The 26739-nt window shown below is 39.3% G+C and overlaps 5 protein-coding genes and 2 long non-coding RNA genes across 14 annotated transcripts; 3 read left to right on the top strand and 4 right to left on the bottom strand.

Moving 5' to 3' along the window:
* Positions 1–254: 254 nt before the first annotated feature.
* Positions 255–7095, top strand: AT5G07940 (dentin sialophosphoprotein-like protein). 5 transcript variants are annotated; one of them, NM_001342969.1, is made up of 11 exons: positions 255–560; positions 1202–1266; positions 1356–1586; positions 1695–3142; positions 3266–3808; positions 3890–4026; positions 4285–5814; positions 5892–5940; positions 6020–6261; positions 6350–6454; positions 6550–6904. In NM_001342969.1, the coding sequence occupies exons 3-11, from the start codon at positions 1394–1396 to the stop codon at positions 6758–6760; spliced, it is 4458 nt and encodes a 1485-aa protein (NP_001331337.1). In that variant the 5' UTR covers positions 255–560; positions 1202–1266; positions 1356–1393; the 3' UTR covers positions 6761–6904. The 5 variants fall into 5 exon arrangements, with proteins under 5 accessions (NP_001331337.1, NP_196411.1, NP_001331336.1 ...); NM_001342970.1 differs by having other exon boundaries at positions 398–560; positions 1205–1266; NM_120876.3 differs by having other exon boundaries at positions 268–560; positions 1695–3808; positions 6550–7095.
* Positions 6958–8810, bottom strand: AT5G07950 (uncharacterized protein). Its single transcript, NM_120877.3, has 8 exons — positions 8477–8810; positions 8298–8382; positions 8170–8211; positions 7913–8078; positions 7767–7819; positions 7466–7687; positions 7339–7385; positions 6958–7255 (listed from the first exon to the last, which is right to left on the bottom strand). Exons 1-8 carry the CDS (start codon positions 8719–8721, stop codon positions 7204–7206), a joined length of 912 nt encoding a protein of 303 aa, NP_568186.1. The 5' UTR covers positions 8722–8810; the 3' UTR covers positions 6958–7203.
* Positions 8811–8919: 109 nt separating this feature from the next.
* On the top strand, positions 8920–10320 carry AT5G07960 (asterix-like protein). Its single transcript, NM_120878.3, has 3 exons — positions 8920–9182; positions 9585–9685; positions 9864–10320. Exons 1-3 carry the CDS (start codon positions 9024–9026, stop codon positions 9925–9927), a joined length of 324 nt encoding a protein of 107 aa, NP_196413.1. The 5' UTR covers positions 8920–9023; the 3' UTR covers positions 9928–10320.
* A 95-nt stretch (positions 10321–10415) lies between these two features.
* AT5G07970 (dentin sialophosphoprotein-like protein) lies at positions 10416–15503 on the bottom strand. 3 transcript variants are annotated; one of them, NM_120879.4, is made up of 8 exons: positions 15310–15503; positions 14718–14787; positions 14401–14621; positions 11751–14253; positions 11625–11673; positions 11306–11541; positions 11110–11214; positions 10416–11010 (listed from the first exon to the last, which is right to left on the bottom strand). In NM_120879.4, exons 3-8 carry the CDS (start codon positions 14588–14590, stop codon positions 10800–10802), a joined length of 3294 nt encoding a protein of 1097 aa, NP_196414.1. In that variant the 5' UTR covers positions 14591–14621; positions 14718–14787; positions 15310–15503; the 3' UTR covers positions 10416–10799. The 3 variants fall into 3 exon arrangements, with proteins under 3 accessions (NP_196414.1, NP_001332631.1, NP_001332630.1); NM_001342971.1 differs by having other exon boundaries at positions 15114–15503; NM_001342972.1 differs by having other exon boundaries at positions 10542–11010; positions 14401–14627; positions 15310–15491.
* A 208-nt stretch (positions 15504–15711) lies between these two features.
* AT5G07980 (dentin sialophosphoprotein-like protein) lies at positions 15712–22398 on the bottom strand. Of its 2 annotated transcripts, none has more exons than NM_120880.4 (9): positions 22102–22398; positions 21154–21445; positions 18992–21018; positions 18775–18911; positions 17050–18600; positions 16922–16970; positions 16600–16841; positions 16404–16508; positions 15712–16310 (listed from the first exon to the last, which is right to left on the bottom strand). In NM_120880.4, the coding sequence occupies exons 2-9, from the start codon at positions 21341–21343 to the stop codon at positions 16106–16108; spliced, it is 4506 nt and encodes a 1501-aa protein (NP_196415.1). In that variant the 5' UTR covers positions 21344–21445; positions 22102–22398; the 3' UTR covers positions 15712–16105. The 2 variants fall into 2 exon arrangements, with proteins under 2 accessions (NP_196415.1, NP_001331534.1); NM_001342973.1 differs by having other exon boundaries at positions 15774–16310; positions 21154–21375; positions 22102–22346.
* On the top strand, positions 22096–22397 carry AT5G01455. Its single transcript, NR_142507.1, has one exon. It is a non-coding gene; the product is annotated as an other RNA (long non-coding RNA).
* On the bottom strand, positions 22227–22585 carry AT5G01465. The gene has a single exon (NR_142508.1). It is a non-coding gene; the product is annotated as an other RNA (long non-coding RNA).
* Between the last annotated feature and the right edge of the window lie 4154 nt (positions 22586–26739).

Raw genomic sequence — 26739 nt, forward strand, 5'->3', positions numbered from 1 at the left:
GATGGATTCAGTTAGGGTTTTGAGGTAGTTCTTGGCCCATAATATGGCCCAATATATGAATTTTGACTTTTTTCGAATTATCGTTGAAGTTCATCTCTTAACAATAATAAGCAACAACTTTATGAGATAATGAATTATTGCAATACAATGATGTAGAAACGGACCAATACAGTGTCGTGTTTGACGTTTAGGTGGGTTTGGTTATAATTGTCTTATCACTGGCCCACACTACAACAACAACTCTCGTCTAAAACCAAACCCTCTGACATGGAAAGAGAGTTTTGATCTACGAGCCAATTGCTTTGGACCCGAGCCTCGTATTTGCCTCCGGACCCGAACCTCTGTTTGGCTCCTCCGCTCGCCGTTGAAAAATTTCCGCACTGATATCGATCACTTTATCTCTCTCCCTTCTCTCTCTCTTTCTCTTCTTCTCCTGGTTTCGTTAATTCTTGAATTCGAAAACCCTAAACAACTTGTTCCTAGAAATTGAGCAAGCAAAGGAAAGCTTTTTTTCATCTTCAGGTTTCCATTTGTTGTAAAGCTAAACGTGACACAAGTGTGTAAGTTCACATCTCTGTTTCCCTCTGTGGAAACCCTAATTCTTGCTATATATCCTAAAAAGAAATGATTTTTTTTTTTACCCAATTATTGTACCGTGTCGATAGGTAGTGTTATTGTTTGAGGTTGAATTCTCGGTTACTGTAATGTTCATGTTATTATTAACCATAGCTTCGATTTGCAGTGAGATTGTGTTTGCGGCAATTTTGATCTCAAGTGTGTTCTCGAGTTTTCCAATCAAATTCTGTATTTTTTTCGAAATTAGCTTAATTTTCAGCTGCCATAAGAGTGTTTATAGCTGTGAAATCGGAAATTTTCAGCTGGTTTTTGTTTAATGAAGTTGATGCTGTTTACTGAAATGAGCTCTCCAAGTTTACTTGATTAGGTGTTAAGAGTTTCTGATGTTGACTGGAACTTAGGCGTCAGTGTACCCTAAGTTCCAATCTAAGGAAACAATGCTTATTCTGTTTCCTTGTACCATGTGGGCTCTGCATCAATTCTCTAGTGTCTCACTTTGCTGCCCTGTGGTTTTTGTTTCCTCTTTGCAGAAACAACACTTGTATTGGCTTTCTTCTGTCTAGTGTTTTTGTTTCACTTGTTGTGTTCAACTCTAAATTTTGCAGTATCTGTTTTGTTTGTTTAGCAGGAGAACCTATGAGTATTCAAAGCATGCCAATTGGAGGTAGCTCATGAATTCTGGGGAAAGAGGTGTTTATATGTTCCCTTTTTTCTTACACATTCGGAATTTAGATCAACGAAGGCGCAATGTTGAACTTGTTTCTGTGTTTTTTTCAAAGGCTCAGATAATTACAAATAATTTAGAGGAGCTGAATCTATGCCTGGAAACGAATTTGGGGAGAAGATCCACAATTTTTTTGGACAAGAAGGCCTATCCCAAGACCAGCAACATCAGTCTCAGGTTGTTGACAGAAGCTGGTCCAGTTTTAATAATGGTCTAGTCGGTAACCAGAGGCAGATTGACCCATCCCTCATTGCCAATCTGAAGAGTTATAACACACAACAATCTGGTACTGATTTTGTCTCCTTTTGACACTGAATTCCACAACTTGCAATCATTAATAGCTACATATATTGCTAGTTTTCTAAATGGAGCTTTTTTTTTTTTCTTATGTCAGTTGATCATGAGAGAGGTCATCAATCTTCAAATTCACAGCATGGTTTAAACTATACTCAGCAGCCTATAAGGTCCGAGTTCTCAAGAAGTTTATTGCAAGAACACCAGCAACTCCCAAATGGTTACATGCATGGGAACCTTGGGTTGCAGACAATGCCGAATGGGGCAAATGTTTTGGGAGGTGATGTAGAATCTAGTAGGGATAAGTTATCAGCAAGGGGATTTACTCCAGAACTTCATAATGTTCCTATGAGGCTTGAGATGGGAGAATCTCCGGTTAATTATGATTTCTTTGGTGGTCAACAACAATCAAACACACAGCTCTCTGGCATGCTCCAGCCTTTGCCAAGGCAGCAGATGACATTCAATGATATGCAACTACTGAAGCAGCAAGTTATGGTTAAGCAAATGCATGAATATCAAATGCAACAACAACTTCAAAAGCAACAGCTAGAGGCCAGGCAGCTCAATTCTTTGAATAGAAATGCAGTCAATGGAAGTTGCGCAAGTGATACCCAATCACGTATGATTAATGGCATCCCTCTTCAGAATGCGTCTAGTAACTGGTTTCAGCCAGATCTCATGACAGGAAATACAAACTGGATGCATCGCGGCATCTCACCAGCTGTTCAAGGTTCATCCAGTGGGCTCATGATTACCCCTGAGCATGGGCAGTCGAACTTAATGGCTCAACAGTTTGGACCTTCCTTGTACGGTATGCCTGTTAGTGGGACAAATGCACCTCAAAATGCTTTTTCTTCCGTTCAGATGAACAGATTAGCTGCACCGCATGGTTCTGCAAACAGGAGTTACTCTCTGACCAATCAGCCAACTTCATTTCTTAACCAAGGTGATGTTCAGGATAGTCAAATGCACCCTCGATCCACATACCAGGAGAAAGCGTTGTTCTCCCAGACATCAGTGCCAGATTCAAATAATAGGCCCAATTTTGAAAATTTCCAGCAAGATGATTCCCGTGAGAGGAACATTTCAGCGCAGGATAAATTTTGTCAGATGGAGGATTCTGGTCCAGCAGAAAAATCATTTATGAAAGTGCCTGAAAATATGAATGCATTGCAGAAGTCGTCAGCATTAGATCCTACTGAAGAAAAGATTTTGTTTGGTTCTGATGACAATTTGTGGGATGCATTTGGAAGCAGCACTGATATGAGCTTGCAAGGAAATCTTATGTCCAGTAATTCTGACCTATTCGATGCATGCCCCTCTTTGCAAAGTGGGAGTTGGAGTGCCCTTATGCAATCTGCTGTAGCAGAAACAACCAGCGATGACGCCGGTGTACATGGATGGGTTAACAGCAATACTGTCCCACATGCGAATTTGCACACTGATAGTAGAGCCCAGGATTTGGGTGCAAAGGCTTCAAATCCACTAAGTGAGAGATTCCACAGTGATTCCACTGGGGCAGCTGTTCAACATTTGCCTGACAAGGTAAATAAAGTTTCAGATCATGGCCTGTTTGAGAAGCCTATGGCTCAACTTAGTCAAATGGCTGGTAATATAATTCATTCTTCAAGTATTGATGAACAGAATAATTTGTGTTCTATTCGACAGAATGAGGGCATTGAAGATAGATTTGGTATTTGGAAGGCTGCTTCCAATCCAAATGTAGCTGCTCTGATTGAACAGAAGAATCATTTCACACAAAATCCACAAAGGGCAAGCTATGGATTTGGAATAGCCAGTGCAGGAAACGATTCTAGTGCTTCTCGGGATGTCCAGGGCAATATCCAACAGCATTTGGATAATAACTCTGTGGAGAAGGCTATCCCTCAACTGAAATCGAGAGACGGCAGTCAGATTCTTGAGTCATATGCGAGGAATAATGCTGGAACAAATGAAATGGTAAATGCCCGCGATTTTTCTATGTTGCCTGGTGGAAAAGAGACACAATCTGGTCATGTCGGTAGTAGGCCCTCGACAAGTCGCAAATTTCAGTATCATCCCATGGGTAATATTGATGTCACTAATGAATCTTGTCAAGAAAAAGTTTCTCATTTGCCAACCACATTGGAGCAGGTTCCTGTCGGAAACCAAGGGTATTTTGGGCAATCAAAGTTTCTTGGTCAGTCGGCTATGAACATGCCAATTGACAGGGTAAATGTTTCCTTAGATTTTGAACATGTATTTTTAAAAATCTGAATCCCAATGAATATTCTTTTGGCTTCTCCATGGTAGGGACATGTCTCACAAAACGACTTGAATTGCACAAATGAGGCTTTTAATGGCATGGGTTCAGAAAACTCACCTAGTACATCTGCTTCAGCTGACAGAAATGTTGATAGGTGTAATCAAGTGAAGAGCGCTTCGTCAAGGTACTTGTTCTTTAATATGTGTGCTTAAACTATTCTCTCTTTGAATGCGTTTGTGAAGTTATTTAGCTAGTGTGGCCTTTTATAGATTTGTTTTTCAAGTAACTGACAGAGTTACCAAACTATGTAACTATTAAACTATATGTTCTCATCACTTTTCATCGATATGTAATTCTGACTGTGGTCGTTACGTAGCTCATATTCCCTAATTGGTTGCATTCGTGCTCTCCAATAGCCTTTCTGAATCTTTTTCCTGTGCAGACAAACTATGCTTGAGCTTCTTCACAAGGTGGACCAGTCACCAGATAATTCCTCGGAAACAAATGTTTCTGGGATTCCTGAAGCAAATGCCTCTGCTGAATATGGTGGTCAATTTCGGCATAATCAGTCATCTGCTTCTCAGGGGTTTAATCTACAGTTGGCACCTCCATCCCAGCTAGCTCCCTCACCTGATAACGTGCAGTTTTCTCGGAATTCTTTGCAGCCATTGAATTCATTTCATACTGGCCCTGAAAAAGGAGGAACAAGTCAGTCTAGGTTTGCTCCATGGGCATCTAATCAATCTTATCAGCAATCCACTCATCAAGGACCATTTCCTGGAATCTTAGGAGGATCCAACATGACCTCTGGTTTCCCTTATTCCAGAGGGTATCACCAAAATCAACAGATGGCTGTTGCTACCCGACAATCAGCTGCTAACAATTCAGTCGATTCATCTTCTGAGTTGTCTACCCCTCAAGTGAAAGAAAGAGATGAAAGTAGTGACTTTGATCAACGTATGCTGTCTGCTTCTCAGCCTCTGGTGGCATCCAGCTCGCCTCAGCAGAGTTCCTCTTCTGGTATGATGTCTGACTCACCATCCGGTATTTCAGCTCCGCAACATCAGTTTTGGAACCAGCCATCTAAGCCTCAGCCAGTTATTTTACGCCCGCATCCATTGCCCAGCAACAACATGGCAGCTAGCTTCTCAAGGCAGGAGAAGACAAACCAATTGTCCTCCCAAAATGGTGACATGTCATTAAGTGGGAGGGACATGGTGAATATGCATGGGTTACAGAGTAAAGATATGGGTGCAAAACGAACATCTAATGTTGCTTCAATGTTCTCCAAAATGGTGCAGAGCAATCATCAATCCTTTGATCGCTCTCTTCCTTCAAACAACGTTCCAAAGGATAGCTTACATCACGAGGAACAAATGGTTGGAAGTGGGGAGGGCGATACATCCAAGGTGACTGTTGAAAATGGTGATTTTGATCCTCAAGAGGTAGCTCACAAAGGGGAACAACAATCACCTTCAAGATCTGATGGTTTAGTTAGAGGTGGGTTAAATAACAAGGAGTCAGCGAATCACTTGCCGCATTTAGGCCATACTGTTTCTCAGAGTTTCTCCTCTAAAAATCATGCAGCCTCGGTTAGAGCAGATCATCAACAAATTAGTCCTCAGATGGCTCCATCCTGGTATAGTCAATATGGAACTTTCAAGAATGGACTGGTGCAGCCCATGAATGATACAGGGAGATTTACCCCCTTGAAAATAGGAGAACAATCGTCTAATGTTGAGAGTTCGGTTGATGGTACACATACTGTTCAATCATGCAAGCAGTGTCTTATGGAGCAAATGTCGGGCTCCGCACCAGGAGTTGAGACTCCCTCATCCGATTCATTGCTTCATGGTGCTACTGACAAGCTTCTGAAGGTTGATAAACCGAAGAAGCGCAAAACTGCCACATCAGAACTTCAATCTTGGAATAAAGAAGTCATGCAGGATTCCCAAAGGCTCAAGACGCTCAGGTGTGTGGCTTATGCACACTAATATTCCTAAAACAAATTTCATATCCGTTACCGTATTAAACTTTATATTTTTACAGCGAGGCCGAGATTAACTGGGCCAGGGAAACTAATCGATTTGCTGAAAAAGTGAGTATCCTCAGTACATGTTTTCTCTATGCTCTTTGTACAATGTTGTTGAATACGCTGATGGCTTATGTTCTCACAGGTGGAATTTGAGACTTTACTTGAGGATAGCCCACCAATTAGATCAAAGAGAAGGCTTATACATACAACACAACTCATGCAACAACTATTTAGCCCACCTCCGGCTAGGGTGATATCTTTGGTTGCTAGCTCAAATTATGATGTTGTTGCATATACTGCTGGAAGAGCTGCACTAGGAGATGCATGTAGCTCCAGTAGTACCGACAGGAGTGAGGGCTTTTCGCCCCCAAACAACTCAAACCCGTAAGGATACTTTCTGTTTATCTAAGTGTTGGAGCTTTTCTAGAGTTTGTGGTTCTCTATTGACATGAAGCGACCCACTCTTGTGTAGGTTGTCTGAGAGAACGGAAAATGAAAAAATCAGTGACCAGTACATCTCCAAAGCTGCTGAAGATTTCATTAGTAGAACACGGAAACTGGAGACTGACTTTGCAGGGTAAAAACCTAGCTCTCTATTATAATCGATTCCAGTTTGAATGGCTACTCATTTGGGCTGGTTGATCTCATGAACATCTCTGGTCATTCTTGCAGGCTAGAAAATGGAACTACAATTCCAGACTTGAGAGTCGAAGTCCAGGATCTAGAGAAGTTTGCAGTGATCAATCGTTTTGCGAAGTTCCACCCGCCATCTTCATCTATGAACCGGACCGTGAATTCACTTAAGTTAAACCTACAAAGATATGTTACCATAGCTCCAATGCCTCAGAATATTCCAGACAGGGTACAATGTCTCTCTCTCTAACTATTCATGGATCCATATAATTCACTTTTTGGCCAATCTTCCCCATTCTTTGCTTTCATATCTATTTCCCCAAATCTTTCTATTTTTGGGTGGGTATGAGTTAGTTGGTCGGAATCCTGAGTATAGTAAAGGCCTCCGTTGTCAAAAAGCGGGAGATCCTCTACTAAATATGTAGCATTACTGTATGCATCATCAGAAACATTGTAAGTTAAATCCATTTGTATACTTTAGTAAAGAAATATCGCTCAGTACAGTGCCCCAGTAAGAAATCCAGTAAACAAGCTAAAATATAGCAGTAAGTGGCAATTTTTGTTTACACAGCTACGGTTCTAACCACCTCTCTCTCTCTCAAGTCCTTGAGTACTTTTGTAGAATCAGTTGTGCTTTGTATAAAAGTCACTGAAACTTAACCAGAAGCTGAACTTGTGAACACCTTTCGAGATTTAGAAGGTGACTCTAATTTCTTCCCCAACCAAAGCTAATATCTCATCCACCCTGTAACAAATACGCAACACCAGGTTAATCAGAATACACTTTGTTCCCAGAATTCGGGAATGACGATGGTGAAAATATTTTACCTATGAGTGTCGATGTTTACTTCTGCAAGCCAAGTTGTCAAGTAAATCTGTGGAACGAGAAGAATTGAAGTTTTACGATATAATGCTAACAGACAATTTTACTTGTGCGGAATCAAAATCCACATACCTGCAAAATTTCTGCGGTTGGCTGGTTGGTATGTGATATAGAAGAACTACCGATATTATAATCTTTCACTCTGGGGAGAACTGGCTTAGCTACTTCCATAGAATATAAAGAACATTTGGTGAGATGATCAAATTCTCCATGGTAAAGCTCATCTGACCAACTGTTGTTGATGGGTTGAGGAACTTCAGTGCTTAAAGAGATCAGTTCCATTATGAGCAATCTCTGTTAATTTCCCCGAAAAAAAAGATCAGAAGCTGATCTAGAGTTTAAGATACATGCAGGAGTTAGGAGTAGACAATACCTTTAGCATTACTTCGCGTTTGAACATCTCCACAAGCTCCTCAGCCATCTTCTCTGGGATCATTTCAACATGGCAAGTACCAAACTTTAGAGACAACATGGTAAGTAGTTAATAACTATTGAACATTGGTTTTATGGGTCTCTTACCAAATGCAGAGACATTCCAAAAATTAAACACAGGAATGCCACCGCAATCTCCAGCATCATTTGAATCTTCCTTAGTGCCAGAGAACTGTATAAGTGACCCGGTACTCAGCTTCGTGTAACATCTCAGAGATCTGCTTGCATTTACCATCTCAACAACAACAGCTACCTGCATTTTTCTACAGTTTTGTTTATAGATTCCAAATTACACCAGAATAAAATTTCTCAAATTCACAAGATTTTAGCATTGTCACACTTACCATTTCCTTGTACGAAGATAAAAGCTTGATTCGATAGGAACTCTGAACATAATAAGACTTAATATGAGAATTAAAAACAGAGAGAATGAATAGAAGACAAAAAATAGATTTGAAATGCAAATTTTCACCTGTTGCGTAAACAGCTTCTTCAAAGCTTTCTTGTCGATATCAAACATGTCACTCAACACACCAAGCTCCATCATTGGCATATACCTATTGCCATGGAAACACAAAAGCAGTAAGAATCACCAGGGACATCAAAGTGAAACAGAGTAAGTTGCAAATACAAATTAAGAAAATTCCACACTTTTGTGACAGATACGAATTGACTAGCAAAGTAGCGTGAGATCTTCCCGCAGAACAAGCGACGATCCACTGTTGCCGACAATTCGACAGGTTAGACCACTGGTTCCTAAGATTCCGCTGAGCAGCTGGTCTCCATAGCCTCATCGATGACGAAAAACTCCCCGGAGATGGAGATGAAGAAGCCAGCGATCGCGAAGAAGACGCCGGAGATGGAGAAGCAGGCGGCGGAAACTGCGAGATGCTCATCGAATACAAAACGAGTTTTTTGAGCTTGAGTCACACTCCTAAACTCTGTTACGTCGCCGGGAATTGAACGGCCGGCGATAGTTTGTTTTCTATTTCCACCCAGCTTAGGGCTTTATGAAGAAATACGAAAAGGTTACAATTGTAATTTTCATAAACTTCTGAACTTGTTTAAATTAATTTTAATTGTAATTAGCAATTATGTCTATATAATAGATCAATAGAATCTCTAAGAAGAATTACAGTAGATCAGATATATATTTACCAATCGGAGCTTCAGAGAGATCCAAAGAGAGAGATTGAGGATGTCTCACAGTCACGGGAACGCTTCGTCGGTGAACGATCCACGGCAGCCTTCGGCGGCAAAGCCTTACATTCCACGGCCTGTAGCGCCGGAGGATCTTCCCGTTGACTACTCCGGATTCATCGCCGTTATCCTCGGCGTCTCCGGCGTTATGTTCAGGGTAAATTTTCATTTCTCCTCTTCTGATCGTTGCTCTGTTAGAAATCAATTCAGTCGTAGAAACTAGTACTCCGGTTGGTGACTTAGATCGTCGGATTTTATAAGTTGAACTCACCGATTTAGCAACATCAATCTCTAGCTAGTTCGTGATGTTTTGAGACTGGATCTTTCCAATACTCGCTAGTGATTTTGAATGTTGAATTGATTTAAAGCTTACTTCCCCAAATAGGCAGATTCATGACTGTGTGATTGCATCATATTATAAGACTAGAGAAAATGTTAGATCTTGTTGAAATTTGAGCTCGAGAGATTGAGATAGTCAGTGTGAAAGTGGATTAAAAGATCATCATATGTGGAGTGAGAAATTCATCCTCTTTATTTATGTGGCTTGTGTATCTCTCAGTACAAGATATGCTCGTGGCTTGCAATTATATTCTGTGCACAATCTCTGGCCAACATGAGGAACTTGGAAAATGATTTAAAGCAGATCTCCATGGCTATGATGTATGTTCCTTTTCACTCATTCTTTCTTCTTATTTTTAAGTTAAGAGTGCCAAAAGCATTGAATAGTGAAATGAACCTCTCTATTCCTGTTAAAATCCAACATGGATCAGATTTAAGCTGATTGTTTCTACTCAATAAATTGTTGACTCTGAATCTGGTTTTCTTGTATTAAAAACAGGTTTGCTATAATGGGATTGGTTACAAACTACTTAGGGCCTAACAGACCCGCGACAAAGAAATAATCCTCATGTCTTAAGAGTAGTATGCTTTTTTTTGATAAACCTTGTATGGCTCTTGTTTCCGCACCAGAGATTGCTAGTGGTTTGTCTTTGTGTTTTCGACTCTCTAATCCTTGAGTAGCAAACTAGAACCTTGAGCTCTTGCTCATTTGTGGAGTTCAAAGACTTTTCAGTCCAGATGCAAAAAATGTGAAATCCGACTTTTTCTCTTTTGATCTCCCTGATTTTTGGACCCTGCTTCTTACAACACTGTTACGCGGACTAACATCAAAAACACTCCTCAAACCAAACAAACTCCTCAATCATTGTCACTAGTTCGAATGTCTCTAGTTTCTTGTTTCAATCTTTTATATGAAACTAATCAAGAACAAGAGATTTCATGTTGGCTTATGTTTTTAACTTCCTTATCAAATATTTAAATCTTCTTTGCGGAATAATACATATGGAATAATGATGTCGACTTGGCTTCCGGAGGTAAAATATTGACACTCATTAAATTAGAGACCTTGTAATACTCTGAAGCAAAGGAAGTTAAGTTTCAATGACTGATTCTAAACAGCACTCAACGACTTGATAGAGAGAGTTCTTCAGAATCTTCGCTGAGTAAAAACAAAATTAGATTCACTGGAGTTGTTACCTTGTGGAATTTCTGTTATGGGGCAAATTCTTTACTAAGTATACAAATGGATTTGACATCCAATATTCGTGATTAAGCATACAGTAATGCTACATGTCTACTACGAAATCTCCGGCCTTCTGACGATGGAGGCCTTCACTGTTCTCAGAAGTCCGACCAACTAACTCTTACCCACCCATAAACACAAACATTTTCGGGAGGATTGGCCAAAAAGTTAATTATATGGATCTATCAATAGTTAGAAAGAGAGACATTGTACCCTATCTGGAATATGCCGAGGCACTGGAGCTACGGTAACATATCTCTGTGGGTTTAACCTAAGTGAACTCACGGACCGGTCCATAGATGAGGACGATTGGTGGAAACTTGCAAAACGATTGATCACTGCAAACCTCTCTAGATCCTGGACTTCGACTCTCAAGTCTGTAATTGTAGTTCCTTTTTCTAGTCTGCAAGAAGAACCAGATTTTCATGAGATCAAACTAGCCCAACTGTGAAACCATTTCAAACTGGAATCAAATACAAGAAGAGAGATCTACAGTTTTTACCCTGCAAAGTCAGTCTCTAGTTTCTTTGTTCTACTAATGAAATCTTCAGCTGCTTTGGAGATGTATTGGTCACTCATTTTTTCAGTTTCCGTTCTCTCAGACAACCTACACAAGAGTGGATCCATTCGAGTCAATACGAAACCTCGAAGTCTAGACATTTCCCAGTATTTCAGGGATAAACAGAAGATATCCTTACGGGTTTAAATTGTTCTGAAGCAAAAAGCCCTCAATCCTGTCAGTAGAAGTGGAGCTACATGCATCTCCTAGCGCAGCTCTAGCAGCAGAATATGCCACAAACTCATAGCTAGTAACTAAAGATTTCACCCTACCAGGAAGGGGACGAAACAGTTGTTGCATGAGTTGTGTTGTATATATAAGCCTTCTCTTTGATCTGATTGGTGGGCCATCCTCAAGTAAAGTCGCAAATTCCACCTGTGAGAACATAAAGCCATCAGCGTATTCAACAACATTGTACAAAGAGACCCTGCAAGAAAATGTGTAATGAGGAAACTCACTTTTTCAGCAAATCGATTAGTTGCTCTGGCCCAATCAACCTCGGCCTCACTGTAAAGAATACAGAAAGGTTAAAATAGTAATGGATATGAAATCTTTTCTAACAATAGAACTCATAAGCCACACACCCGAGAGTCTTAAGCCTCTGGGGACGTTGCATAACTTCTTTACTCCAAGATAAAAGTTCTGATGTGACGTTTTTGCGCTTCTTTGGTTTATAAACCTTTAGAAGTTGGTCAGTAGCACCACAAGGCAATGAGGCAGATGAGAGAGTCTCCACTCCTGGTGTGGAGCCTGATATTTGCTGCATATGAACAATGTAACCAGGATCCGCAGTATTTAATTGCTTTGACGATTGAACAGAATGTAAACCATCATCAGAATTCCCAAGGTTAGAATATCGTTCTCCTATCTTCAAGAGAGTGAATCTCCCTGTATCATTCACGGGTTGCACCAGTCCGTTCTTAAAAGCCTCATATTGACTAAACCTGGATGGAGCTATTTGAGGACTGATTTGTTGATGATCTGATCCAGCCGAGACTGCATGATTCTTGTTGAAGAAACTCTGAGAAATAGTTGGGCCAAACTGCAGCATGCAATTCGCTGAATCTTTGTGATTCAATCCATCCCTAATTAAACCATCAGATCTTGAAGGTGATTGTGTTTCTTTCCCACCAGGCAACACAGACAAATCACGGGCATTCACTTGAGTAAGAGACTCTGGTGAGAATTTTGATCGAAAACTGTCACTTGAATTTTCCTTTCCTGAGTTCCCCATTTCATTTGATTCAGTCATGACTTTACTAACGTTATTACTCGCATATGACTCAAGAATCTGACTGCTGTCCCCAGAATTCAGTTGATGAATAGCTTTCTCCACAGAGTTATTATCCAAATGATGTTGGATATTTTGCTGGATATCCCTCGAAGCTCTAGAATCATCTCCTGCACCATAGCTTGCCCTTTGCATTTGTAGATTTTGAGTAAAATGATTCTTCCGTTCCATCAGAGCAGCTGAGTTTGGATTGGAAGCACCCCTCCAGTTACCAAGTCTATCATCAATGTCCTCATTCTTTCCAATAGAACACGAATTATTCTGCACATCAATACCAGAACTTAAAGATTGAAACATATTTCCAGCCATTTGACTCTGCGGAGTCATTGGCTTCTCCAACAGGCCATGATCTGAAACAATATTTCCTTTGTCTTGCAAATGTTGAACAGTTGAACGGGTTGAATCAGTATGGCCACCAGAAACCTGGGCCCTATTACCAATACGAGAATCTGGATGTGGGGCATTAATGTTGTTAGCCCATACAGATTGCTGTTTACTACCCCATTCATGTACACCTGCGTCATCACTGGCTGTTTCTGCTACAGCAGATTGCATAAGAGCACTCCAACTCCCACTTTGCAAAGAGGGGCATGCATCAAAAAGGTCAGAACTACTGGACATAAGATTTCCTGTCAAGCTCATATCAGTACTGTTTCCAAATGCCTCCCACAAATTGTCATCCGAACCAAACAAAATCTTTTCCTCTGTTGGATCTAATGTTGTCGACTTCTGCAATGTATTTATATTTTCAGGCACTTTCATAAATGATTTTTCAGATAGACCAGAACCATCCATCTGACCAAATTCTTCCTGCCCTGAAATATTCTGCTGACCAGAATTATCTTGCTGAAAACTTTCAAAATTAGGCCTATCATTTGAACCTGGAACTGATATATGGGAGTACAGATTCTCCTGGTATGTGGATCTAGGGAGCATATGACTGTCACTTTGATTCAGAAATGATGTTGGCTGATTAGTGAGAGAGGAACTCATGTTTGCAGAACCATGCTGTGCAGCTAACATTTTCATCTGAAAGGAAGAAAAGGCATTTTGAGGAGCATCTGTCCCACCAACAGGCATACCGTACAAGGAAGTTTCAAATTGTTGTGCCATTAAGTTTGCATGTCCATGCTCAGGGGTAATCACGAGCCCACTGGATGAACTTTGAACAATTGGCGAGATGCCGCGATGCATCCAGTTTGTATTTCCTGTCATAAGATCTGGTTGCAACCAATTATTAGACGCATCCTGTAGAGGGACACCACTAATCGAAGGATGTGATTGGTTATCACTTGAGAGACTTCCATTGACTGCGTTTGAATGCAAAGAATTGAGCTGCCTGGCTTCTAGCTGTTGCTTTTGAAGTTGTTGTTGAATTTGATATTCATGCATTTGCTTAGCCATAGCGTGTTGCTTTAGTAGTTGCATATCATTGAATGTCATCTGCTGCCTTGGAAAAGGTTGGATCATGCCAGGGAGCTGATTGTTTAATTGTTGTTGACCACCAAAGAAATCATAGTTAACCGGAGATTCTCCCATATCAAACCTCATAGGAGTTTTATGACGGTCTAGAGTGAATCCACTCCCTGATAACCTATCCCTACTAGATTCTACATCCACTCCCACAAAACTTCCCTCATTTGGAGATGCCTGCAACATAAGGTTTCCATGCATGTAACCAGTTGTGGATTGCTGGTGTTCTCGCAATACACTTCTGGAGTAATCGGACCTCATTGGCTGCTGGGCAAAATTTAAACCATGCTGTGAATTTGAAGATTGTCCTCTCTCAGGATCAACTGGAATAAGCAAAAAGGCTATGTTCAAACTCGGAAAACCAAAGCATAATCCAGCATACTAGGCTCTAAGCTATGAATGGAACATAAATGATATATGTAGAGCATAAGTTGGGGAAGCCCCAGTCACAAAGGAAACAAAATGCATACCGGATTGTTGAGTGCTATACGTCTTCAGATTGGCAATAAGTGATGGGTCAATCTGCCTCTGGTTGCTGACTAGACCATTTCTAAAACCGGACCAGCTTCCATCTCCTGCCTGAGGCTGATGGCTGTCTTGGGATAGGCCCTCCTGTCCAAAGAAATTGTGGATCCTCTCTCCATATTCGTTTCCAGGCATAGATTCAGCTCCGATAAATTATTATAAATATCTGGACCTCGAGAAGAAACAGAAAAGAGTTCAATATTGTCTCTCCTTCGATCTTATATTCGAATGTAAAAAAAACAAAAAGGAACATTTTTAACACCTTTTTCCCCCGAGAATTCATGAGCTACTTCCAACTAAGATGCTCCGAAATCCGAATGCTCAAGATTTTCCTGTTAAACAAGCAAAGCAGATACTGTACATTTAAAGTTGAACACACAAAGTGAAACAAAAACAGTAGATACTATTGGTTCACAAGAAAGCTAAAACCCCTACGTCTAAGAAACACTCAGACAAAGTCTACGCTCCAATCAGCTTCTGAAACTATATCACACTCAATATCCACCTGATCTAGTAAACTCGAGAGCTCATTTGCAGTAAATGAAATCAATTAACAAAAAATACCAGCTAAAATTCCCATTTCTCCGCAATAAACCAGCTGAAATTAAGCTCATATATTAGAAATTTACAGAATTTATTGGAAATCTCGTGAACCTACTTGAGATCAAAACTGCTGCAATACAATTTCACCCCAAATCGAAGCTCTGGTTAAAATGAACATTACCATAACCTAGAATTCAACCACACAGGAGAACGTTCCAGACTTTAATCCTACCGACAGGCTCCACCAATTGGGGAATTTAAAGAAAAAAAAGATAGGGTTTCAACAATGGGAAAGAGAGATGTGAACTTACACTTGTATAACGTTTGGCCGTAAAACAACTGGAAATTTGCTTCTCCGACCTCAATTTCTAAGAACAAGTTAGGGTTTTTTCTGAATCCAAGAATTAACGAAATCAGGGGAAGAGAGAGATAAAGTGATCGAAACTCCAGGTTCGGGTCCGAGAGGTTCGGGTCCACAGCAGATGGCTCGTAGATCCAAAACTCTCTAGTAGAGACGGAGGATTTAGATGAGAGTTGTTGTAGTGTGGGCCAGTGATAAGACAATTATAACTAAACAAATACGACGCCGTATCGATACGTTTCACCATACGATTAAATTGCAATAATTCATGAATCATTGTTATTTAGATAGTCAGATTAAGATATGGATTCACATTTTTTCAACGAATTCATGTTTTGCATTTCAATATTATCTTCTTTACATAAACTAGGGTTGGGCATATGCATAATATAATGCATTACAAAAGTCAGATACGCTTTGTTAACCGAAAGTAGGATACCAGAGGTGATGATGTAATACTATCAGGCCATCAGGGTTTTTGTACTAAACAACTTTTCTTTACTAAAGTACTGTTTACAGATGGGTTTAACTTACAATGTTATGGTGATGCATACGATAATGCTACATATTTAGAGGAAAATCTCCGGCTTTTCAACAAATGGAGGCCTTCACTGATCTCAGGGTTCCGACCAACTAACTCGTGCCCACCCAAAAAAAAAATGAAAGATTTGGGGCAAGAGATTATATGAAAGCAATGAATGGGGAAGATTGGCCAAAAACTGAATTCTATGGGGATTCATCATTGGTTAGAGCGAGAGACATTGTACCCTGTCTGGAATATTCTGAGGCATTGGAGCTACCGTAACATATCTTTGTGGGTTTATCCTAACTGAATTCAAGGTCCTGTCCATAGATGGTGGGTGGAATTTCGCAAAACGATTGATCACTGCAAACTTCTCTAGATCCTGGACTTCGACTCTCAAGTCTGGAATTGTAGTTCCATTTTCTAGCCTGCAAGAAGAACCAGAGATGTTCATGAATGAGGTCAAACCAGCACAGATGAGTGGCCATGCCAAAATGGAATCAGTTAGCTACGGTTAATACCTTGCAAAGTCAGTCTCTAGTTTCCGTGTTCTACTAATGAAATCTTCAGCTGCTTTGGAGATGTATTGGTCACTGATTTTTTCAGTTTTCGTTCTCTCAGACAACCTACACAAGAGTGCGTCTCTTCGTGTCAATAGAGAACCACAAACTCTAGAAAATCTACAACACTTCAAGGATAAACTGAAAATATCCTTACGGGTTTGAAATGTTGGGGGGCCAAAAGCCCTCACTCCTGTCGGTACTACTGGAGCTACATGCATCTCCTAGTGCACCTCTTGCGGCAGTATATGCAACAAACTCATAATTTGAGCTAGCAACCAAAGATATCACCCTAGCCGGAGGCGGGCTACATAGTTGTTGCATGAGTTGTGTTGTATATACAAGCCTTCTCTTTGATTTAATTGGTGGGCTATCCTCAAGTAAAGTCTCAAATTCCACCTGGGAGAACAAAAGCCATCAACGTATTAACAAGATTGTACAAAGAGACTCGTGAGAAAACATGTAATGAGGAAACTTACTTTTTCAGCAAATCGATTGGTTGCTCTGGCCCAATCAACTTCGGCCTCACTGAAAATAATGTAGAAAGTTAATTACGGTAAAGGATATTGAAAGAAAAAAAGGGACTATTAGTGCTAATGCCACATACCCGAGAGTCTTAAGCCTCTGGTGCCCCTGCATGACTTCTTTATTCCAAGGTATAAGTTCTGATGTGGCGGTTTTGCGCTTCTTTGGTTTATTAACCTTCAGAAGTTGTTCGGTTGCACCATGAGGCAATGACTCAGATGAGGGAATCTCTGCTCCTAGTGTGGAGCCTGACATTTGCTGCATTTTAAAGTGCTGTGACAATTGAACAGAGTGTGTGCCATCAACTGAACTTCCAACATTAGACGATTGTTCTCCTATCTTTAAGGGGGTGAATCTCCCAGTATCATTCACGGGTTGCACCAGTCCATTCTTAAAAGTCCCATATTGACTATACCAGGATGGGGCCATCTGAGGACTGATTTGTTGATGATCTGCTCCAACCGAGGCTGAATGATTCTTAGTCGAGAAACTCTGAGTTACATTTTGGCCAAAATACGGCATGTGGTTCACTGATTCCCTGTGATTCAATCCATCTCTAACTAAACTATCAGATTTTGAAGGTGACTGTTGCTCCCCTTTGGGAGCTACCTTTTGAGGATCAATAGCACTATTCTCAACTCTCTTCACAGTCATCTTGGGTGCATCGCCCTCCCCACTTCCAGCCATTTGTTCATCATGACGTAAGCTATCCTTTGGAAAGTTGTTTGAAGGAAGAGAGCGACCAAAGGATTGATTATTGCTCTGCACCATTTTGGAGAACATTGAAGCAACATTAGATGTTTGTTTTGCACCCATATCTTTACTCTGTAACTCATGCATATTCACTATGTCCCTCCCACTTAATGACACGTCTCCATTTTGGGAGGATAATTGATTTGTCTTCTCCTGCCTTGAGAAGCTAACTGCCATGTTGTTGCCGGGCGATGGATGCGGCCGTAAAATATCTGACTGAGGCAAGGGCTGGTTCCAAAACCGAAGTTGTGGTGCTGAAATACCGGCTGGTGGGTCAGACATCATACCAGAAGAGGAATTCTGCTGAGGCGAGCTGGATGCCACCAGAGGCTGAGAAGCAGACAGCATACGAAATCCTTCAGCTGAATGTCCACGTTGATCAAAGTCACTACTTTCATCTCTTTCTTTCACTGCAGGGGTAGACAACTCAGAAGATGAATTGACTGAATTAATAGCAGCTGATTGTCGGGTACCAACAGCCATCTGTTGATTTTGGTGATACCCTCTGGAATAAGGGAAACCAGAAGTCATGTTGGATCCCCCTAGGATTCCAGGAAATGGTCCTTGATGAGTGGATTGATGAAAAGATTGATTAGATCCCCACGGAGCAAACCTGGACTGACTTGTTCCTCCTTTTTCAGGGCCAGTATGAAATGAATTCAATGGCTGCAAAGAATTCCGAAAAAACTGCATGTTATCAGGTGAGGGAGCTAGTTGAGATGGAGGTGCCAACTGTAGATTAAACCCCTGCGAAGCAGATGCCTGATTATGCCGGAATTGACCACCATAGTCTGCAAAGGCATTTGCTTCATGGATCCCAGTAACATTTGTTTCCGAGGAATTTTCCGGCGACGGGTCCACCTTGTGAAGAAGCTCAAGCCTGCACAGGAAATTTCTTTCAGAAAGACAATTGCAAAGCACAAATTACAAATATTCGTAGCAATTACCACGAGTGAGAAATTACATCTCAATGAGAAAATTTGAGTTTTAGGTAACTTTGCCAGTTGATTACACCTATCAACACTAAATAAATTAAGTTACAAATGAACAGTACCTTGACGAAGCACTATTCACTTGATTACACCTATCAACACTCCTGTCGGCTGACGCAGAAGTACTCGGTGAATTTTCTGGACCCATGCCTTTAAAAGCCTTATTTGTGCGATTTAAGTCATTTTGTGAAACATGTCCCTATCATAATGAAAGCCAAAATAATGTTCAGATGGATTCAAATTTCTAAACCACAATGAAAACCAAAGGATAAAATTTACCTTGTCAGTTAGAGTGTTCATAGCAGGCTGACCTAGAGACTGTGACTGCCCAAAACGAGAAACTTTTCCTCGACAAGGTTCATCAGTGACATCAATATTACCCATGGGGTGATACTGAAATTTGCGAGGTATTGACGGCCTAACACCAACATGACCAGATTGTGTTTCTTTCCCACCAGGTAACGTAGACAAATCACGGGTATTTACCATTTCATTTGATCCAGCATTATTACTCGAATATGACTCAAGAATCTGACTGCCGTCTCTAGAATTCAGATGAGGGATAGCCTTCTCCAAAGAGTTATTATCCAAATGCCTAGAATCGTTTCCTGCACCAGCAATGCCAAATCCATAGCTTGTCCTTTGCATTGAAGGATTTTGTTCCTTCAGAGCAACTAAATTTGGATTTGACGCAGCCTTCCAGATACCAAGTCTATCCTCAACACCCTCATTCTTTCTAATAGAACACGAATTGTTCTGCCCATCGACACCAGAACTTGAAGAATGGAAAATATTTTCAGCCATTAGATTGCGTTGAGCCATTGAATTTTCCAGCAGGCCATTATCTGCAACACTATTTCCTCTGTCTTGCAAATGTTGAACAGCTGTCCGAGTAGAATCACTGTGGACTCTCCCGCTTAGTGTATTTGAAGTCTTTGCACCCAAATCCTGGGCCATATTACCACGATGAAAATTTGCATGTGGGCCAGTACTGTTATTAGCCCATTCATGTACGCCTGCGTCATCACTGGATGTTTCTGCTACAGCAGATTGCATAAGAGCACTCCAACTCCCACTTTGCAAAGAGGGGCATCCATCAAAAAGGTCAGAACTACTGGACATAAGGTTTCCTGTCAAGCTCATATCAGTGCTGTTTCCAAATGCCTCCCACAAATTGTCATCCGAACCAAACAAAATCTTTTCCTCTGTTGGATCTAATGCTGTTGACTTCTGCAATGCATTTATATTTTCAGGCGCTTTAATAAATGATTGTTCTGATGGACCAGAACCCTCCATCTGACCAAATTTCGCCTGGACTGAAATGTTCCTTTCACGGGAATCATCTTCCTGTAAACTTTCAAAATTGGGCATACTATTTGAACTTGGAACTGATGTCTGGGAGAACAATAATTTCTCCGGGTATGTGGATCTAGGGAGCATATGACTATCCTGTACATCGCCTTGATTCAGAAATGAAGTAGGTTGATTAGTGACAGAGGAAGTCCTGTTTGCAGAACCATGCTGTGCAGCTAATCTGTTCATCTGGCTGGAAGAAAAGGCATTGTGAGGTGCATTTGTCCCACTAACAGGCATACCGTACAAGGAAGGTTCAAATTGTTGAGCCATTAAGTTCGCCTGCCCATGGTCAGGGGTAATCATGAGCCCACTGGATGAACCTTGAACAGCTGGCGAGATGCCGCGATGCATCCAGTTTGTATTTCCTGTCATGAGATCTGGCTGCAACCAGTTACTAGACGCATTCTGAAGAGGGATGCCATTAATCATATGTGATTGGTTATCACTTACGCAACTTCCATTGACTGCATTTCTATTCAAAGAATTGAGCTGCCTTGCCTCTAGCCGTTGCTTTTGAAGTTGTTGTTGCATTTGATATTCATGCATTTGCTTAACCATAACTTGCTGCTTCAGTAGTTGCATATCATTGAATGACACCTGCTGCCTTGGCAAAGGCTGGAGCATGCCAGGGAGCTGTGTGTTTGATTGTTGTTGACCACCAAAGAAATCATAATTAACTGGAGATTCTCCCATTTCAAACCTCGTAGGAATTTTATGAAGATCTGGAGTGAATCCTCTCTCTGACAACTTATCCCTACTCGACTCTACATCCATTCCCAAAACATTTGCCTCATTCGGCATCGTCTGCAACCCAAGATTCCCATGCATGTAACCATTTGTGGGTTGCTGGGGTTCTTGTAATACACTTCTGGAGTACTCCGACCTCATAGGCTGCTGAGTAAAATTTAAACCATGCTGTGAATTTGAAGATTGCCCTCTTTCAGGATCAACTGAAATAAGCAAAAAAATCTATGTTTAAAAAGCAAGCAACCAGCATACTAAGCTCTAACTCTTAAGCCATGAATGAAAGATATATGTAGCGCATAAGTTGGGAATTCCCCGTCATAAGGAGACAAAATCCATACCAGGTTGTTGTGTTCTATAACTCTTCAGATCGGCAGTAAGGGATGGGTCTATCTGCCTCTGGTTGCCGACTAGACCATTACTAAAACTGGACCAACTTCCGTCAACAACCTGAGACTGATGCTGGTCTTGGGATAGGCCCTCCTGTCCAAAGAAATTGTGGGTCCTCTCTCCAAATTCGTTTCCAGGCATAGATTCAGCTTCTAGAAATTATTTTTAAATATCTGGACCTCGAAAAGAAACGAAAAATATTTCAATCTTGTGTCTCCTTTGATCTAAAACAATCGTTGTTTTCTGCAAATTAGGAAACAAAAGTGAGTCAAATGAAAATCATCGGACAAGATCCTCAACCCTGATTCAGTTTAAGACAAGAAAGTTTAAATCTTCACGCAGGAAAACCCTCAGACCAACGAAGCGAGACAACGCCGACCAGGTGATAAGGAAAGCTGAATCAGCATTGTTTCCTTAAATGAAAACCGTACATTGACATCCAAGGTCCACTAAGCCAAAGCCTAAACTCCAACTCAACTTCTGAAACTATAACAAACTCAAATGCACCTAATCCAGTAATCTCGAGTATTCATTTGCAGTAAATATCATCAAGATCCTTATACAAAAAATAAACAGTGGAACTCTCGCATTTCACAGCTATAAACACTCTATGGCAGCTGAAAAATAAGCTAATTTCGACCAATTTCTAGACTTTATCGGAAATCTCGTGAACCTACTCTGAGATCAAAATTGCCGCAACACAATTTCACCCAAAATCGAAGCTCTGGCTAACACGAACATTACCATAACCTAGAATTCAACCTCAAACGAGAACCTATCTTACTTCAATTTTACCAACACGCTCCAAAGAATTGGGAATTCACACATCATTTTCCTATTGGGACATTACACAAAACTAGGGTTTCTACTAAGAGTAAGAGAGATGTATGCAGACTTACACTTGTTCTGTCGCGTCGACAACAATTGGAAAGCCTGACAAGCTTTCTTCTCCGACCTCAATTTCTAAGAATAAGTTAGGGTTTTCGAATCCGATAATTAACGAAACCAGGAGAAGAGAGAAAGAGAGATAAGTGATCGAAGGGAGTACGAAAATTTTCAACGGCGGACGCAGGAGCAAATCCGAGGCTCGGGTCCGGAAGATAAATTTCAGGCTCGGGTACGAAGGAGATGGGTCGTAGATCAGAACTCTCTTTCAAAGACAGAAGGTTAGACTAGTTGGTTTTGGGGCAAGTGACGGACCATTTAATTAACTAGGGAACCACCTAAGATGTTAAAACAGCATCGTATTGATGTGTTTCCACATGACAATCTTTTCATTACATTATTAAAAAAGGTAGATCCGATTTTTATAATCTTTTCATAAGACTTTCCTAGTCAAATTATAGATACTCTTTGACTAACTTTAAGTAAGATTATGGCATCTTTTATAACTTACTGCCACATTATCACATACTTTTGAATTGTTATAAGGGAAATTTGTCTTTCTTGGAAACTAATAAACCGAATATTGTTGCTGATAAACTGTAAATTTCAGGTCAACACTCTCTTATCATAGTATAATATAAATACTTTTTAATATAAATTAGAATATAACTACTTTCATCCAAAAAAAACTGAAAAGTAGAATATAATTACTTTCATCCGAAAGATTTTGCTTTATAAGCCTAATTGCAACCGTTTCTGTTTCTTGGGTTTATAACGGTCCTGCTCGGCTGCTCATTCATCTTCCAGCGTTTGAAGTATCAAGTATGGAGAGAGTTTCCCTTAAACTTTGTATTCTTTTGGTGGTTTACGCATAATGAGATATCTCATATTGTTTTCAACATCGTTTGTTCATGAGTGACGAGTCATGACATTAGTTGCAACAGTTTTTTTATGAACGTTTTGTATATTTTCTATAAGAAGGTGAAATTTATTTACATGCAAAAGTATCCGACAGTCACATTTTGATATCTTAGCACTATGTTTATTTATTTTGAGCGAAAAGTATTTTTACAAGATTTGCTTGGTTCGATTTCCATGATATAGATTTGGAACTTTAGTTTAACCGACAATTGGTTGTTAATAGTGCTTGTTTTATTCTTCTACATATAACCATGTTCGAGGTCTACAAAAGGCATCGAGAAACAACAATTTTCAATTGTCAAATGAGAATAAGGTTCAGGATCATAGGGTTTCGTGGTTATTACATAGGGTTTATATGATAGCTTAGACGTTTCGTGGATGATGATGACGATCAAGCTTCGTATATAAGTCTCCATGATATGAGAAAGAACTCGTCTGATATTATTAAAAATCTTCGTAAATATTCGATTATGCTAAAAGAAATTTCATATGAACCAACTGGTAACTGTCGGTCCTAAAAAAAGGCTATCTCGACGTACATTTTTTGGCTCCTTGGTAGGTAGTTTTGCTCAAACAATTGACATCTTTGTGGTAAATCTTGAGCCTCATTAGTTTGTGTTTTGACTTTTGTGGTAGCTTTCTTTAACCTGATATTTTGTCTTCCCCTTTGTACGTAATCAAGTTAATTGAAATGAACTGCAGAGTTTTGAGAATTACGAATTCTTGAATCATTGAATGACGTTGTTTCCGTGTTGTTCAATATTGATAGTCGTTGTCTATAGCAGTAAATCCAGAGGTTTGAGTTTCTATAAAACTAAAATTTATGTGATTTGCCTAAAACCTGAAACCGAACCGAAAAAGAAAACCAAACTTTACCTTCTTGTTCTGGTTTAACCCATTTACTTACGGTACCTCGACAAATATGGCAAGTCATTCTTCTTGTTTTTCTCTGACGTATTAGTTTGATTCCACATCTTCCCACATGCAAATTATTTTAATTTTTAGAGATACTTTTAATTTGTAATAGGAATTAATATATTGACATGTCACATGATACATTTATTAGTCCATGAAGATATTTCCATCTCCTAGTATACTGTCATCATTGGTCATCTTTACCTAACCATCCTATTACTCAACTTTCAAACTCATCTGCGAGCCTCCTGCTTACACGAAGCTGCAAGCCTGCAATTCATATATATTATCCTTGCTATTTTGATATTTTCTTAAGACAATTTAATTACATTAATATATATATGCATATTTATTGTTTTTGTCAGCTCCTTGAGTACCTTTTTGGGGGCCCTCTTTTCGTTATGGAAAACAAAACAAAAAAGTTGTTTATGATATCAAATGCGGTGTATAGTCCACAAACGTGGCCTACTTACCCAAATCCCATCCGTCGCCATCTCTTGCTTTTCAATATATAATTACGATTGGAACTGTGACAAATATGCGGTTCTCTCCTTTGGCATATATGCTGTGTTTACATGCATTTATTTTTTACATGCATATTTATCATATAAATCCGGGATAGATTTCGAACGACATTGAGATTAACCTTCGAGAGTTGTTAATATTCAAAAGTTTGATATTCTTTTACATGCATGATGTTGCTTAAATCTGATAGTTAATAATACAGGGCCCATAGTTGACAGTTATGTGCTAGGTTGAATAATTGCCAGTTGGCAGTTGCCACTTTATGTTTATGTACGTGTACATCATGCAGTTCAAAACCTTCGAGAAAAATAACTGTGCGTAATTAAAGGACAAAACTAATAAAGAACATACAAACTATAATAAGCTAAAATTCTGGAACAAGTATAAACTTACCAAAATTGTATTCTACTGACCATAACATATCATCCAACATTATCAACCACATATCTTACCTACCATTCTCGAGTTTACTAGCTACCACGATTAACGAAAATATATGGCCCAGATTTTCCGAATGATCAGCTAGTACTACTTGTCATTTGTCAAGTATAGCTGAGTTTCTAAATGGTGATTTGTATTATAAAGGATTATAATTAATTATATAATAATTAAATTACTAATTTAGTTGAAGCTGTAAAGCTCGCCTAGGTTGTATTGTAAGTATCCGATCCTTACGAAATTTGCTTAAACTAGATTACACTATATTACATAACGGTACAAGATTCAAAAATTATTACTTTCACCAAACAATGTGCTTGTTGGTTGGAGTGAATTTTTGTGATTAAAAAGTTTATAATTTCTTTGTTGAAAAATCTTATCATAAGATTATTTATGTTTACGCTTGTGAAATCATGGAATTTATACCCCTTAATTATTTATATGCGTGTTGACAAAATAATTGGAGTGTAAATTTTAATGATTATCTACGTACAGTATTATTACAACAAAAAAGCATATGTGATTTTGGATTAATCATGTTATGTATATGTATGTATCTTCACATATATAATATTATAACTTATAAGTTTTATTTATTTATTTATTACAACTTATAAGATGTTCTACCTTATGTTAGTGACTTGGCTTAACCGGAAAATGTTCATACTCAACTCACGTTCTCTAGAAGATAGCGCTACCTTTCACAGCTTATCATTCAAATCTTACGAACCCAAAATCTCACTTACCAGTCGACTCTCTCCCTTTCGCTTGCTACTTTTTCTACATAAATAAATGCAATGATAAATTTGTGCACACATTCGTATGTTTGAAACATGGTAGGATCCACAATTTATACTTTATAGACTCAAAATGGAAAAGAAACGTACATTATAAATTTATCTGCAATTTGTTTTCTCTTGCTAAACTAGACTGTATAATAACCTCTGTATATGCTATTACTCGATTGTAAACGTACCCCGCAAGTCGCAAGCAAGGTAAATAAAGTATAATTATATTTTCACACACGAAACTTTAATTATTATTTTTATCACTTGCAGATTAACAGTAAAAAAAAAAAAAAATTGTGACTTTAACGGCGACAAAAACTACTGATCTTTCTCCAATATTTAAATAATATAATTAATAAACGTCTTTTCATACTTGTATTTTCCGACCCGAGTTCTGAAAGTGAAAACATATGGTACTAGATATTCTCGATTTGTTTTGTAGCCACTAGACTCTAAACAGAAAAAAGAAGCCAAAAGGACAACGTTAAAAAAGAGACACTGTTATTAAAAGTTAGAAACCAAACGGTGAAAATCCAGCTACATACATAAAATAAAGCCAAGGTACCAAACTAATGAACTGTAACCTCTTTTTTCTTTTCTTTTTTGTTAAAGGATTTATGAACTGTAACTTAGAATGCTTGGTTTGTGGGCAGTGTAATATATGACACACATGCATTTTTTTTGTTTGTCAAATAGGAAGACTTCTTTTTTCTTTATCAACTTCCTTATTTTCATAAAACAAAACACTGAAAAAAGTACAGATGTTCTCACGTACGTCACGTGTACATACATATATATTAGACCACTATATAATAAGATATGAAGTGTTAGGTTTAAATCAATTAACGAATCCCATCCAAATGATGAAACAGTTAACAAGAAATCAAAATAGTTTATTAGGGTTACAATGATTTTATACTTTTAAGAAATCTTAGAACCTATCACTTACAAATGAGTAAATGACCATTACTCCTCGAGAATCTAAGGCGCTTAAGGAAGCATTGCGAATCGGGTGTGAAAAAGATCTATTTTTGAATTATTTCACACAATTTCTTAATGTCAATT

The sequence above is a fragment of the Arabidopsis thaliana genome, chromosome 5 (assembly GCF_000001735.4).
Source record: "Arabidopsis thaliana chromosome 5, partial sequence".
In the NCBI taxonomy this organism is placed as follows: domain Eukaryota; kingdom Viridiplantae; phylum Streptophyta; class Magnoliopsida; order Brassicales; family Brassicaceae; genus Arabidopsis; species Arabidopsis thaliana.

Excerpts from the sequence above, each read along its gene's own strand:
- AT5G07980 (NM_120880.4), bottom strand. The coding sequence starts at position 21,343 with ATGCCTGGAAACGAATTTGGAGAGAGGACCCACAATTTCTTTGGACAG. Across the intron at positions 18,601-18,774 it reads GTGAATAGTGCTTCGTCAAG|GCTTGAGCTTCTTCACAAGG; the intron begins GTACTGTTCATT and ends TTTCCTGTGCAG. Across the intron at positions 16,311-16,403 it reads CTAGAGACTGACTTTGCAAG|GCTAGAAAATGGAACTACAA; the intron begins GTATTAACCGTA and ends TTCTTCTTGCAG.
- AT5G07960 (NM_120878.3), top strand. The coding sequence starts at position 9,024 with ATGTCTCACAGTCACGGGAACGCTTCGTCGGTGAACGATCCACGGCAG. Across the intron at positions 9,183-9,584 it reads TCTCCGGCGTTATGTTCAGG|TACAAGATATGCTCGTGGCT; the intron begins GTAAATTTTCAT and ends TGTATCTCTCAG. Across the intron at positions 9,686-9,863 it reads CAGATCTCCATGGCTATGAT|GTTTGCTATAATGGGATTGG; the intron begins GTATGTTCCTTT and ends TATTAAAAACAG.
- AT5G07940 (NM_120876.3), top strand. The coding sequence starts at position 1,394 with ATGCCTGGAAACGAATTTGGGGAGAAGATCCACAATTTTTTTGGACAA. Across the intron at positions 1,587-1,694 it reads TTATAACACACAACAATCTG|TTGATCATGAGAGAGGTCAT; the intron begins GTACTGATTTTG and ends TTCTTATGTCAG. Across the intron at positions 5,941-6,019 it reads CTAATCGATTTGCTGAAAAA|GTGGAATTTGAGACTTTACT; the intron begins GTGAGTATCCTC and ends ATGTTCTCACAG.
- AT5G07970 (NM_120879.4), bottom strand. The coding sequence starts at position 14,590 with ATGCCTGGAAACGAATATGGAGAGAGGATCCACAATTTCTTTGGACAG. Across the intron at positions 11,674-11,750 it reads CAGAGGCTTAAGACTCTCGG|TGAGGCCGAGGTTGATTGGG; the intron begins GTGTGTGGCTTA and ends TATTCTTTACAG. Across the intron at positions 11,011-11,109 it reads CTAGAGACTGACTTTGCAGG|ACTAGAAAAAGGAACTACAA; the intron begins GTAAAAACTGTA and ends TTCTTCTTGCAG.
- AT5G07950 (NM_120877.3), bottom strand. The coding sequence starts at position 8,721 with ATGAGCATCTCGCAGTTTCCGCCGCCTGCTTCTCCATCTCCGGCGTCT. Across the intron at positions 8,383-8,476 it reads AATTCGTATCTGTCACAAAA|GTATATGCCAATGATGGAGC; the intron begins GTGTGGAATTTT and ends CCATGGCAATAG. Across the intron at positions 8,079-8,169 it reads TATCTTCGTACAAGGAAATG|GTAGCTGTTGTTGTTGAGAT; the intron begins GTAAGTGTGACA and ends AGAAAAATGCAG.